The sequence below is a fragment of the Diabrotica undecimpunctata genome, chromosome 5 (assembly GCF_040954645.1).
Source record: "Diabrotica undecimpunctata isolate CICGRU chromosome 5, icDiaUnde3, whole genome shotgun sequence".
Taxonomy (NCBI): domain Eukaryota; kingdom Metazoa; phylum Arthropoda; class Insecta; order Coleoptera; family Chrysomelidae; genus Diabrotica; species Diabrotica undecimpunctata.
Window position 1 is genome coordinate 134061528 of NC_092807.1, and position 15090 is coordinate 134076617.

The 15090-nt window shown below is 32.8% G+C and overlaps 1 protein-coding gene across 1 annotated transcript in view; it reads left to right on the plus strand.

Annotated features, from left to right (window-relative positions):
* Tmhs (Tetraspan membrane protein in hair cell stereocilia) overlaps positions 1-15090 on the plus strand; it is a 30765-nt gene continuing 15675 nt past the window's right edge. Inside the window, exon 1 of the mRNA XM_072532742.1 lies at positions 1-516. Within this exon, the coding sequence (XP_072388843.1) occupies positions 114-516 (403 nt within the window). The 5' untranslated portion in view covers positions 1-113. The remainder of the gene's footprint in view (positions 517-15090) is intronic.

Here is a 15090-nt window from a genome sequence, read left to right on the forward strand (position 1 = left end):
AGTGGAAGGGAGTAGAAAGTGGTACCGTGGTACGACGAAGTGTGTTACTCGGTCTCCATATGTTCTGCCAGAGTATGTGATAATAGCAAGTGTCTTAGTAAAATACCCAAAAAATGGGTTCTAAAATAGAATACGTCGATTCTTCCCAAATTTACGCCACCAGCTACGTAAGAAATTCCAAAGCCGTAGGAGTATTATGGGCAATTTTTACGATATGCTACGCTATTATCGCAATTGTTTCTTTTATAACAGCTGAGTGGATTGGTACTACTAGTGGAGAAACCCCCGGAAGAATTGGATTGTATTCAATTTGCTATATAGGAGAAAATGTTGAACAGTGCAAGGAAAATTTTTGGGATACATTTATGGACCTCGCTCATGCTCTTCAAGCATCTATGGTGTTTATAGGATTGGCAGTTGTCACTGCTTTGTTAACCATCTTCGTTATGTTGTTCTTTTGTTTTTGTCGTTCCACCACTGTCTACCATATATCAGCGTGGTTACAACTAATTTCAGGTATGTCGTTTTATTAGATATTTAAAAATAATATTTGTCGTTTTTTTAGTTAAACATAAATAAATAATCATTGAACACAAGTCATTCTATAATCACCCTCTAATCTCAATCATCTGCTGATTATGTTAAGTTCATATATTCATTATTTCTTTGATGTTTTTAAACGGTTACCTTTGTTTATGTTATTAAATAATTTATTTCCAAATATTTATGCTCCAAGTATATACAATATATAACTTCAATAACATTTTCAAGTTGACCTATATAGACAAAGGTAAATATTTAATAAACTTTAGTCCATATCCAATCATCATTTACCTTTAGACCTTATGATTTACATTCTAATAGTAAAAATACAATTTTAAGTATACACAACCAAACTTATATGGAATTATCTGATATTTTTTTTATTATTTCACGCGAATTAATTAGGAAGTCAAACAATATTTATTTTAAATTTAAATTTATTTTTTAAATTTTAAATTTGATCAACAATACATAAAAATTAGAGACACCAATAATTTCTTGAAATGATAAATTGAAACATTATTTTTATTTATTTATGTTTTTTTAGTAGTCAGTGTTACTACCCCTAGGCCTTGTGCATGCTCCTAAACAAACCTTGTGCATGCTCCTAAACAAATTGTCAACAGTTTGTTGTAGTAGGTTGTTCCATTCTTCAAGAGCAGCTTGTACCTACTAGCTGTATGGTGTTTTGTGTTTTTAAATCATAATCCACAAATGCTCTATTCTATAGGGTTAAGGTTGGTTGAACAAGCAAGCCACTCCTGAATACTGATATCTGGTGGTATCTGGAGGTGCATTATCATACATGACAATTATTTTTTCTCCCATTGCACCTGTCCAGAGTCTAAATACAGATTCTAGAACCAAATGAACATACCTGCAAGCTGTTAATGCTGGTTGGATGAAAATTGAAGGACTTTTTTACCGATCATATTACCTCACAAAAACATGACACTTCCTCCTTTATGTCTGTGAACAAATCTAGCTATTTTCCCTCTTGTTTGTCTTCCTCACCTTCTAAGTACACGAATTTATCGATCATCTGATTTTACCCAAATCCTGGTTTCTTCTGAAAAAAGAACATTTTACCAATTTCCAATGTTCCAGTTTTGATATTGAAGACACCAATTCAGGCGAATTCTTGTGCTGTCTGGATAACTCGGGAACTCGTAACTGTATTGCTATATAACCTTGTAAGGGCCCGTTCTAGTGTTTTAAGCTTCTTCTTATGGTGCCGTGCACCTATAGTGCGTTGGCGAATTATCTTAAGGTCAGACGTCTGTCTTTTGCGGCATGCAAAAATTCGCCAGTGTTAGTTACGCCTGTCCAGTTCTTTATATTTCGCAGCCACGACATTTGTTTGCGACCTACTCCTCTCTTGAACTCAATCTTTCCTTGGATAATTAGTTGAGGGATTGCGTATTTTTCCCCTCTCAGGATGTGGCCCAGGTATCCAATCCTTCGTGCCTTGATCAAGCTGAGCAATTCTCTCTCAGTATTTGCTCTGCTTAGGACTTCCTCGTTTCTCACCCTATCTGTCCATGGTATGCGGAACATTCTTCGCAAGGTCCACATTTCGAAGGCTTCCAACTTGTTAATGGAAGATATTTTCAACGTCCATGTCTCCATGCCGTATAACAATATGGACCATACATAGCACTTAACCATTCTGTAACGGAGATTGAAGGAAAGATTGCGGTTACAAAGTAGCGGTTTAAATTTAAGAAAAGCTTGTCTTGCTTGTTCGGTACGGCATTTTATTTCTTGTTGAGGATCCCATTGGTCATTCACCATCATTCCCAAGTATTTGAATGTTTTCACTTGCTCGATTGGAGCATTATCTACGTGCAGTTGTACTCTGAAAAATGCGCCCTTTCTTATTGTCATTCATTTTGTTTTTCCAGCATTTATCTTCAGGCCATATGTTTTTCCTGTGGTGTTTATTTTATTTAGTATCAACTGCATATCATGTTCGTTATCTGTGATTATTGCGGTGTCGTCAGCGTAACGAATGTTATTTATCGAGTACCCGTTAACCTTTATACCACAATCAGTGCCTTCAAGTGCCTCTGCAAAAACATTCTCCACATAGAGGTTAAACAGCATAGGAGACAAAATACACCCCTGTCGCACCCCTCGTAAAATTTCGAATTCCTCTGTGTTTGTTGATTTGTTCAGCCTCACACGTGCCTTTTGATTCCAATAGAGATTCTGGATAACTCTTATATCTTTCTCATCAATATCAGCATTGTGTAGCATTTTTATTGTTTTAGCATTTAGTGTTTTAAGCACCCTGAGCAAAACAAAATTTGACGCCCTTTCATAGGTTTTTCTAAATTTACTTTAATTCATCCTTTACGAACAGTTACCACGCAAAATATTATTAATTATCTAGAAAACAACGTTTTTCTTATGTTTGGAGTCCCATAATTTCTTATATGCGATAACGCTCGAAATCCCAATAACTCTACCTTAAACATTTTTGCAATAAGTATAAAGTTAAAAAAATAGGGTTCAATGCTGTTTATTAGCCGCAGTGCAATTTTGTTGAACGTAGCAATAAAACGGGAGACTACGAACTACGAACTCCCCACGTTACCTAGATTTTAATGGGTTCAGTTTTATAGTAGGATTAAAAGCGCCTACGAACTGCGCCACGAGGTACTTGGATAATATTTTTGTGAACATTATAGTTTTTATTTTACTTTATTGTATTCAAAAAGGAACCCAGTTCCCAAAGCATGAGCGAAAATTTTAAATGATTACATAATGAAACTATAACAAAATAATCGAATAAAGATTATTTATAAATCTACATTAACTTATTTACAATAACAAAAACTACAGTTAAACAATAACAATGCTTAATTCTAATGTCTGATTATTTAGTGATTAAAATAAGTAAGAGTGAACACTATATTTTAGATTTTAAAAGTTAGCTGCATAATAATTGCAAACTGACTTAATGAAGTCTAATTTAGTAATGTGTTGATTAACGTAATATTCATTTAGCATATTTTCAATAAAATCAACTTTTCTTTTTGCCGTTTTATCAAGTTTTTTTTCGAATCTATGTGCAGTTCTAATTTTCACATATACTTCTGCTTGAAAATTTAACAAAATGTCTGTAAATTTACATATGTCAGGATGTGATTTATAAAAACATTCGTTAAATTTCGAGTAAAATGATTCACATACGTTCGTAGTAAATATAAGACATGATGAATTTGAAGCCCACATGAACAAAATTGCAAAACTCTGTCATCTTCTGGGATAATATTAAAAAGTTCATCAGAAAAAAAGTCATCAACATCATTTGGATCCAAATAAGAAATGCCGAAAAACAATTTTAAATATTTTCCAATAACAGTTTGATTTTTATATTCCGAGGACAAACCTAAATTTTGAATTTTTCGGTACCAATTTTGTGTTAAATGAAATTTGCAACAAAAAATAATAATGTCGGGCCACACTAACTTGGCTGCATTTTGAATTGCTATTTCAAAATCAGAAATTATTTGCTTCGGTTTGAAATTTAAATTCAAATCTGTACATATTGTTATTAATGTATCAAAAGTACTTTTATACGATTACTGTGATTTATTTGTTAAAAAACAAAATACTAGAGGAACATAAAAACCATTTTTGTAGCTGTGTATGTACCATGTATGTAACCGTGTAAACCATGTAACCATGTGTTTACATATTATGTAACCATGTAAACATCTGACAAAAATATTTAGAACAGTATTGAAAAGTTCGATCTACATACAAAGAATCTACATTACACAAAAAGTAAAGATTTGCGAAACAACTAAAAATTGCTGAATTATTTTTCGTAGATAATAAAAAGTTTTCACATGTATTTGTTTTTAAATTTAAGTTCACTAACACTTGTAGAACTTCTTCCTGTGACTTGGGCAATGATGGTGTGGATTTTCGTCTTGCAACATAGATATTTCTTCGAACGCAATAAATGTCTTTCGTCGTCAGCGGTAAATTGCTGAAATTTTCCTTCCTCAATTCCTTGTGGACAATCTTTAAAGGTCTTTCACATGTATCTTCTACAGCTTTCCTCTTTGTAGAATTATTAAAAATTTGGCGGTCAACGTGGATATCTGGAGCATGATTATGCTCCACCGATGCTTTTTCAAGAATAACGTAATTTTCATCACCTTACTTTGTGTACACTTTTTGTTGACACCCGTTTTTGATGCATCATCATCTAACTTTTCCATCTTTGGAGACATGGGCCTTTGAATATTTATATTCATTAATTATTAATATAAGTTCTCCCCTTTGACTAAACATAGTCGTTGGATTCGCCATTTAAAATTTGAACACTAACGGACAAAACTATACCGTAACACTTGCAACTGAAGTGAATAACTGAAAATATTTATATTCCTACTTTCAACTATAATCAAATTTAGAATTTCCGGTCATTAAGACTTAATCTCCAACTTTCTCGAAGATGGGGCAGCAGGTACTTGGGATTAATGGGGCCAGGTAGTTCGTGGTGCAGTTAGATAACGCCGAATAAAACCATAGGAACTAAGATCAGGTGTTATATTCAAGACCATTCCGATCTTAGACAAGAAAATAGAGAGAACAGGTAACGTTCATTTAATAAACCTTCGAAAAGTGAAGCCAGTTTGCCAGTTTCGATGTGACTGCCATGCTTTGGTGCATGTACGTTGATCATTACTACCTCTCGCAGGGTTACCAGTTCTACTGATTTTTCAGTAGATCTATTGATTTTAACTTCAATTTACTGATTTACTGAAACACGATATTGATCTACTAAAAAATATGTAATGATAAAATCATGTTCAAAAAGTGATCATTATGTCAGTGTTCAATTATAAATTTTGAAAAAAATCTATTTATTGATATATGCATTATTCTCAATCTGCTGAAGAAATAAAATATGGTCTAGCAACCTTTCTGGTGCCGGTTTGGCTTCAGTCAATTCCATACGATTACGCGTCCCCTCTCTTTGTTTGTCTAAGATTCCGATTGATTCCAATGACAAGTGTTGCCAATAAGAAAATCCATTAGAATCAGAAAACGTATTGATAGCTTTACCGCAAACCTAGTATTATAAATATAACCAAATCAATAATGGTTGATTGTATTTTCTTTCTGTTAGGTCATATAATGCATAATTAATAAACAAGTGGTTGTTGTAATGTTTGCTTTATCATAAATCAAAATTAATAAACAAAACACATTCGAATAAAGATTGTGATAGAATTGCATAACTTTTTATTGTAGTACTACACGGAAATGCGATGGTGCAGTTACCAATTATAGAGCAGGAAAACATTTTATTATGTTTAAAATAAAAAGAATATTGGTTCTAAGTAATTTAATTTTTACGTAATTATCTCAATTTTCTTCTTACTTGTTAATGATATAATCCATACAAATATTGTCTTTTTATATTTGACTTTCTTTTATTTTGATTCTACGTTTTTCTGGATAATAAAAAAATACATGTAAATTTGGGAGAAAATTTGTGCGATTTTGTGTTATAACTTTTCCGATATTCTTTGTAGACTATTGGGTATGCCCAAAAAGAGGGCTAAAAGGAACTGCAACGTTGAAGGGGTTTTAGTGTTTCATAATCATATGGTCAATGGATCAAAAAATATGAAAAAACCGTGAAATGCTACCATTTAAAGGAGTGCGTTTTTAAGAAAGAGGTGAATTAGTTAATTTTTCTGTTTACGTATACGTCTACAAAAAAAAATGTTCAAAATTGAATTACCTAAAAAAGTGTCACCTTCTAAAGTCAATTTTTTTATGACTGAAATATATTAAAAAAAAAAAACACGAAAAAATGCGATTTTTTATTGGCTAATAACTTCTTTTCTACGGGGGTCTATGTATAGGCATTGCTTTAGAGAAAAAACTTCTATTCCTTCTTTTGATAATGACGTTTGGTAGAAGTCTTTACGATTTATAGTATCCGAGATACGATTTTTCAAAGTTCGCCGTTTTCAAAATGTAATTAGCTTTAACACGTTAAACGCCATGCGAAACAAGTGTGCTTCTCATACACTGAACTTACTGACGCAACAAAAAGCACTGTTGCATCTCATACCCTTAGTGTATTTCAGGTTGCGTGCTACAACCGTGCTTCACCATACCATTCATTTATAGTGACCTGATGAGCTGTTTTATATATTTTTTCTGAGTATTTTCTCAGTAACCAGATGAACTCTTTTATATATATAGCCTGCATTTTTAAGATACTTGAGTTTAGCAATAAAACAATATATTATTATGTAGGTTGAAACTATTTATATATACCGTAAACGACTGTTTTTTAATGCAAAAGATCAGTCAATCTCCTTTAAAATTAGAATATATATTTCTACTCCCTGGCCAAGATCCATCTAAAAATGGCTTAGTTAATCTTTTTCAATTGATTCCTCAACCTCGTATAATAATAGATGATTTCAACGCTCATAATTTTTTATGGGGAGCTAAAAAAGTGGACTCTCTAGGCCGTAAAATCGAACAAATTACATCTGAAGTTAATATAAATATTTTCAATGGCGGACGCATAACCAGATTTAATACTTCTGCAAGTGATTGGTCTCCACTAGATTTATCTCTTTGTGATCCTTCTGTACAGCCATCATTATCTTGGGAAATTATGTCTTATTTATATGGAAGCGATCATTTTCCTGTATTAATATCTAATAATAACCACAGGCCCTCATCTATTCGCATTGATAATTGATCATTGAAAAATGCCAATTGCCTCTTTACTCTTTCTTAATTTCAGAATCTATATTGAACTTGATATCTCCTTTTGATGAAGAGGTGGAAATTGGCTTTAAAGTATCAAGTTTTATAGAATGCATAACTTCTGCTGCACATAAATCTATTGGCTTTGTAGTTCTCCCAAAAAATCATAATCCAAGTCCCCTGGTGGAATGCTGCATGTGAAAAAGCTACAAAATATTCCAAAAGAGCCTTCTACAAGCTTAAGGGATATCCAACCTTAAAGAATAAAATGACAGTCGGCCCCTAAACGGAACTATAGTTTCATCAATGCAGAGTTCTTCCCCCGGTACTACCACTCTTTGAAAATTTGATTTCAGCTTCTCCAATACGGGTGATAATTTATACAGTCAAAGTTCTTTGTAACTATTTTCATTGTCACTAAAGTGTAAATTGGCAATTAATAATTCAAAACGATTACGCCACATATGACTTTACTTTATTTTCGTATAATGGTTTTTTGACCAATACGAACACCACTTTGGTAATCTTTGCAATCTAATCCAGACAGGAATGCCCAAATAGGTCTTTATTTCTTCGATATTTGTATCTACCCATTTATGAATATCAGCTTTTGGACCGTGACCACCTCTTCCACCTATATTTAACTTCTGATGTGCATACAGATTGGTTTCTTGTACAATACACTTAACAATATCGTCATTCACAAATAGTTGAAAATAGTCGAGAGGTTTTTTTATCATACATCTCAAAAAGCTCAGCTTTGATAGCCGAGTCTTAAGCACTGAATGTAATATTTTTCAACCTACAATCTTTTTTCAATCTACATTCTTCCATATCAAGGGTGTGTTATGATTAATCGCAATGTAATCATCTTCTGAAGAGCTTTCGTCATCTGGCAGTCGATATTGGGAAATAACATTTTCAATGGTATCGTCTACTGTTCTTAAGTTGTGTGATGTTGAAGGTAAAATTTTGTAAATTACTGTCATCACTGTCTTCGTCTGAACAGAAACTCTTCCACCAGCTTGTGCTAGATTTCATATGACATATTGAGAACTGATAAGATACACTGTACTACTTCGCCTACCAACAACTAATTAATAAATAACACAGAGTGCAAAAAACTAAAGAATAATTATTAAAATTGCATAAACTAATACTGTAAAGGTGTTTAAATATTTTGGTGCACCTAATATTTTTTAACTATGCATTGTGGCGTTTAACGTGTTAAAATGGTCTTCTGTAAAAGATTCTAGGACTAAACGTCAAGGTATGGTTTGTCAAAGTGTGATTAAGTTTGTCAAATGCTTGCAATGATTTTTCTAACTTTTACGGATATATTTTTTAATTTCTAGTTATTAGCTTCTTTCCCTGTGCATTTAGGTATGTACATTGCCAAATAAAAGAGAAACCTTATTTTCTGCGCTTTAAAATGGTGAATCATACATATCTGATTCATGAAATCAGAGTGATTATTTGACCTTTTTTACCCGTAATATTTCAAATTATTATTTTTTACACAAAACAAAGAAACTTGTGGATAATCGGGAAATGAAATCAGCATTAGTCATAGAAAACGTTGTATTTGTTATGCTGATTAATTATAAACTTATGTCAACGTTATAATTTTAAACAATTTTCAATGTCAACGTCTATTTCTTCGTCAGCATTAGCTTCAATATATTTTTCTGATACCTCAGTTACGTCATAGTTCTAACAATTAATACCCATGCACTTTTTGCAGAACATTGAACAATTGATTTCCAACTTACTATAAATACAACCGCAGTTTCCTGAACATCCTTGGTACATTTACAGGCTATTTTTTCAAGCACAGCATGTGGCGCAGGAGATTTGACAGTGAATATTGGAATTAATCCATATTTTGAAGTTTTCCATCCCCAGTCAAGTGGATCTAAAGTATTACCTACAAAAAATATGATTATTTCTTTTTTATTTAGTATATTTGTTATATAGGTTATTGTTATATAGGTAGGCCTGCGTAGCGCAAGCGGTAGGATGCTTGCCTCGCAAGCCGGTGGTCCGGAGTTCGAATCCTACCGCCGGCAAGAACATCTAGACATTTTAAAAATGTCTATAGGCCCCAGGTCGACTCAGCCTGAATAAAAATGAGTACCTTGGGTAAAACCAGGGGTAATAATAGACGGTTGAAGCGTAGCACTGGCCATGTTACCTTCCTTGTATACCGTAGGCCCTAGATATAGCAGACTATCCTGCTATACTCCCAAAGCCGCGACAGCGGTATAAAACGGGAGACTATTATTATTATATTTGTTATATAAATATACTGTCAATCCTAAAAACTTTTACCTAAATGCCATTTATAAAAGGAAGAATCGTCGATTTTTTTTCTGTAAAGCAATGCCTATACCTATGTTATTAGTGGTCTGTGATACCTATAATCCTGTGGAAAAAACATATGGGGCAAACAATCGCGTTTTTTCGTTGTGATTTGCTTCGTTTTTTGAATATATATTTTTCCCAAAAAAAAATATTTTTGACTTAAGATTTAATAATTTTCGACAGAAAATTTAATTTTGAACAACTTTTCTGCAGATGTATATGATGAGGGTGCATAGAATTCAAATTAAAAATAAAAAACTAAACTTTCTCATAAATACAACGTTTTAAATAGTACGACTCCGCGGTTTTTTTATATTTGGGGATCCATTGACCATATAAAACAATAAAATCCCTTTAACGATGTGGTTTTTTTCTAAAGTACACAATAAATAGCTTATTTATTTTTGTTTCTTTTTTATCTATTGGATTTTAGCTCTTTTATAGTAAGCTTTTAACACCCTTTCTGCGAAAGACATACACAATATATTATTAGCTGCCTATTGGAAGCATGTAAATTATTACGGTTGCTTTTTTAAACATTGTTATGACTTGTGCCGTTTGCTACGTTTCAATGCCCATTTATGATTCTAATTCACACTGATTTATTAGATGTACCATTCTTAAGTATAGCAAGGGTACACCTCTACATTTTAGGAGTTCTATGTTTATTTGTTCTGCTCCTATTGCTTTTCTATTCTTTGATGTGATAACCTATGTAGGTTCTTGCGTTGTTATAAGGCTAATTCCATATGGAATTTGTTCTTCTAAGACATGTTCTATACAAATACTGTTCGGAAAGAGTAGCTCTTCCAAAGTTTAGGGCTAAACTCTCTCTCTCTCTCTTGCCAATGGCGCTACAGTCCAAATCGAGCCTTGGCCTCATCCAAACTATGCCTCCAACCTTGCCGGTCTCGCGCCGATCTTCTCCAGGTTCTCACGTTTAGCAAATTTTGCGCGTCCGCTGCCACTTCATACTCCCACCTTTTCCGTGGCCTTCCTTTTGGTCTTGCGCCCTGCATTTTACTATCTAGGACTCTTTTAGCAATCCTTGGATTTCCATTCTCACTACATTACTAGCCCATCGAAATCTCTGAAGTTTAACGAATTCTGAGATCGGTTCCTCTCTGAACAGTTGGTAGAGTTCATGGTTGTACCTACCTAGATCTCCATACTCCGTTTTCTTAAATAGGTCCAAATATTTTCCTTACGACTTTTATTTCGAAGACTTTCAGCTTTCGTTTTGTGTCTTCTATTATCACCCATGTCTCGCATCCATAAAATACTAGTGATCTGACAATAGTTTTGTAGACCTTAGTTTTCGAGATCTAGTGTGATTAATGCAAGTCCCAAATACGTGAAACTTTCTACAGTTTCAATATTGTCCTCTAATTCAACTCTGCGTATATGCCTAGTTCTTGTCTGTGTTAGCTTTTTTGTCGTTTGAACTTAAGGCTAAACATTGATTTAAATAAACATCTTGCAAATGTATGCTCTGACTGATGAGCAAGATCAAATAGAGAAATTCTATACGTACATGCAGAAGGCTCTTAAAAATATACAAACAAGAGAAATAGCACTTTTAATGAGAGATGATAAGCTCGTCCAATTTTGCAAAAAATCAACAATTTTCAATAATGAACGAATAATTTTTATACCATACATAGTAAACTAGATTACTGAGAAATAAACTTAGAACACCGAGAAATATTGGTTCAAAAATAGACTACTATAGTTAACACAGTGCTAGTCAAAAGTCCGTTCCCCCCTCGTATCTTTTGAACGGGCATTGTTATAATAGTGAAATTTGGAGGGAGGTAATAAAAAAGTTAGTATTGAGAAAAACGGACCCAACTATGTGGTTTCCCAAAAAACCTGCCCAAACATTTATTTTGTTTGGAAATTGAGTATGTGTTTCACGAAAGACGTGAGGATTTGTGTCACTCCAATACCTTACATTGTGTGTGTTAACATTTCCATGTAGAGAAAAAGTACTTTCGTCACTAAAACAATTTTTTTATATATAATCGAGCTGTTGGTTAATTTTATTGGACATATTTTCACAGAATTCTAGTCTTCGGTCGGGGTCATCATCTTTTAATTTGTATGGATGAAATTTGTTTTCAGCCAACACTCGGTGTACTGTCTTTTGACTGATTCCATATATAGATGCAACTTGGGCTGTAGAAGAAGTAGGGTTCACTACCATTTCTGAAATTATGTCAATTTTTTTGTCATCAGTAATTGTTGGTCGACCAGATCGTTTGACATCTTGAACACTACCTGTTTGTTTAAACTTCCGAAAAAGCTTCCACAAATAAGCTCTCGATGTAGGGCGATCGAGGTACCTCTCATTAAAAAGATGTTTCGCTGCATGGAAATTATTTCTACACTCACCAATTATTAACACAGCTGTTACTTTGTCGGCTACAGTACGTACCATTCTACCTTTGTAAAAATTTAAACGTCTCGTTAAACAATAATCTAAAAACAACTTGACTAAGCACAAACAGAAACTAAATATTCAGGTATAAACGCGTTTGCAAACTAAAAATAACTAGAGAATTGACAAACGTCAATTTTTTTGACAAATAACAAAAGGCGGACGATAGAATTTTTATTAATTAAATGCCAAACGAGAATTTTAGTATTTATTTAATTTATTCGTCAAAATCATCTTAAGGCTGTTTTAGCAGTTCAAGCCAACTGCGATTTGAAATGGGCGTATCACTTACTTTTCTACACTGCTTACGCGAGACCATCTTTACTCAGTGCCGCCGGCCGACGGGTAGTATACCTAATGACAACAAATACATTATTCTCCATTCAAATTAGTTTTAACACGAACTAACTGACCGTACGTTCATGAGATTTGACGTCACGAAGGCGATAACGATGAAACTAAGCCCAATGATGAGTAACACGTTTCACTATTAGATTTCATTTTTTAGCAATTTTCTTTAAAGTTGGAACACACTTTTCTCGATTATTACTGGACACAGAAAGGTGAAACAAAAATCAACGATTACAGAAAAAAAAACTCTTTCGAGTGATGGGCGTAAAAAGTTTGGTTATAATAGAACGTTAAACAGTATATTCCAATTTTTCAACAGAAGTTTCAAAAAAATAAAAACAGTAAAACCATCAGTTTAAAGGCAACATAATTTCGAATAACATGTCAAAATTTCGAGACATTTTGTCAGTAAATAACAGAGAAAATACTGTCCCTAGGTTTTGATGCACCGATAAAACAGCCTTAAATCCAAACAAAATTAGTATGATTGAATAGGTATATTATAATAATTGTAGTTTCGCCTCTGGTTAATTGTCAAAAAAGTTGACGTTGACGTAAAAACAATTAGAGAATTGAAAAACGTCAACTTTTTGACAAGTAACCAGAGGCGGAGGTTTTAATATTTATTAATTAAATGCGAAACTACAATTTTAGTATTTATTTAAATTATTCATCAAAATGAGCTTAAACACAAATAAAATTAGTATGGTTGAATAGGTATTTTCAATACCTTTCAAACGAGGTATCACTTGCCATAAGGTCCTATTTAAAATTATCTGTCACAGTGGCGCTGTAACGTCATCTGTCACTATTACGTCACTTATTATGACTAGTTAAGAAGCCTACTCTGTTTATTACCTCCCTCCAAATTTCACTATTAAAGTATAAACGTTCAAAATATACGAGGGGGAACGGACTTTTGACTAGCACTGTATAGTAGGTATATTAACAGAAAAACTCGTCAAATACCTGGCTACTGCGATGTCTTGAGAAAAACTTATTTCCCTGAACTATAACGGTTTTTTAATTATTAGATGAAATGATTTAGCGCGAATTTCCTCAATGTTATTGTATTATAAATTAATATCCCACTTCATTAAAAATAGTGAATCTTTTAATTCATCCTGTATATTAAATCAAAATATGGTAGATCCAATTCTACCACATATAGTTGCACCTTTAGGTTACGGAACAATTGTTCAGTGTACAATACTCAGTGGGAAAGTAAACTTACGTGGGAAGATATCTGAAGAATGTAAGCTGTGAACTGACATTGTGCTGGTGCAAATTGCAGATTAAACAACTTATTATGTAAACTGTATACATTGTACCTTATACCATATTGCTTTAGCGATTTATGGATAGTCCTTATGAAATATATGAGAGAATTTATTAATAGGATTATTAGTAATGACACAGTTAATTGCTAAAATCATTAAATTGTGGTAATGATGAGAAATGAGAAATGAGAGATGTTGAAAACTGATATTCTAAAATCTAAAACATATTAGTTTATATACACTAATAGTACGGAAGGTAGCGTTGTGTTTTCGTATGAATTTTATATGTATTATAGAATAGTCGCCGCACCTGTGGTAGAGTTAGGGGTGACAGTATCTCAAAGTCGTATAAAAATTTTTGTCTTTGGGATGGAATTTGACCTTACATGGCGAGCTACCCCAAAATGTTATTATTCTTATCTTTAGAGGGGGCATTAGTAGTGTAAATTTAAAGTTGCGACTGAATGGACCGTGGAAGTGATGACGTAGATTTTATTGACATCTTCTGTCAGTTTCACTTTCCCTACAAACCTTGTTTAGTGTGGATAATTTGTATTTTTCTTTATTTTTTCATTTTTTTTTACAGAATCTTTCCGCTTTTTGCAATATCTAAGTATTCTAATAGTTACTACAAAAAATTTACAAGGTTGTGTAAATAATAAAGCATGCTGTTTTATAAAAATAGCAATAAAATGCATCTATCAATAAAGTAAGGTTACAATGTCTTTAATTTAAATTTTTAAACTATATTTCATAGAAATAGAACACTGAATTATGATGGTATTATCGTAAAAAACACTATACTTAAAAAAAAAGCAGCAGAGGAAGTAATTCTATGTTCGTGTTAGCCGCCATCTTGAATTTAAAGTATTTTTGTACAAATTTTTGTCGATATTTTCCGTGTTAAGGGGGAAAATAGTGGAAGGGGGAAGCATAATTATTGAATTATATCGTTTATTTATTATATATTTTATTTATTATTTATTTAATGTTTCAGTCAGTTATCAGTAAATATTGTAGAGTAACTATTTCTCTAACAACTGATATTATACTGAAGACAAGTTCTCAATTCTATATAAAATAAAAGTCCAGTGATTTTTGTCATTGTCAGTTTTTATTAAGTGATACCATGTGATACAATCGTCTTGTGTTATATGGTGGGAAAAAACAAATTTAGTAAAAAAATCCTTTATAACAGGTTGTAGCAAAAAGAAGATATGTGAACCAAAGTGATAGTTCGACAGTTAACCTAATAAAAAAGAAGACGAGAACAACGTGATCATGGCAATGAAATAAATTGTAATTTATTTTTACCGCTTAGTCGGCCGTTATTTGTAACTTCGTATTCTT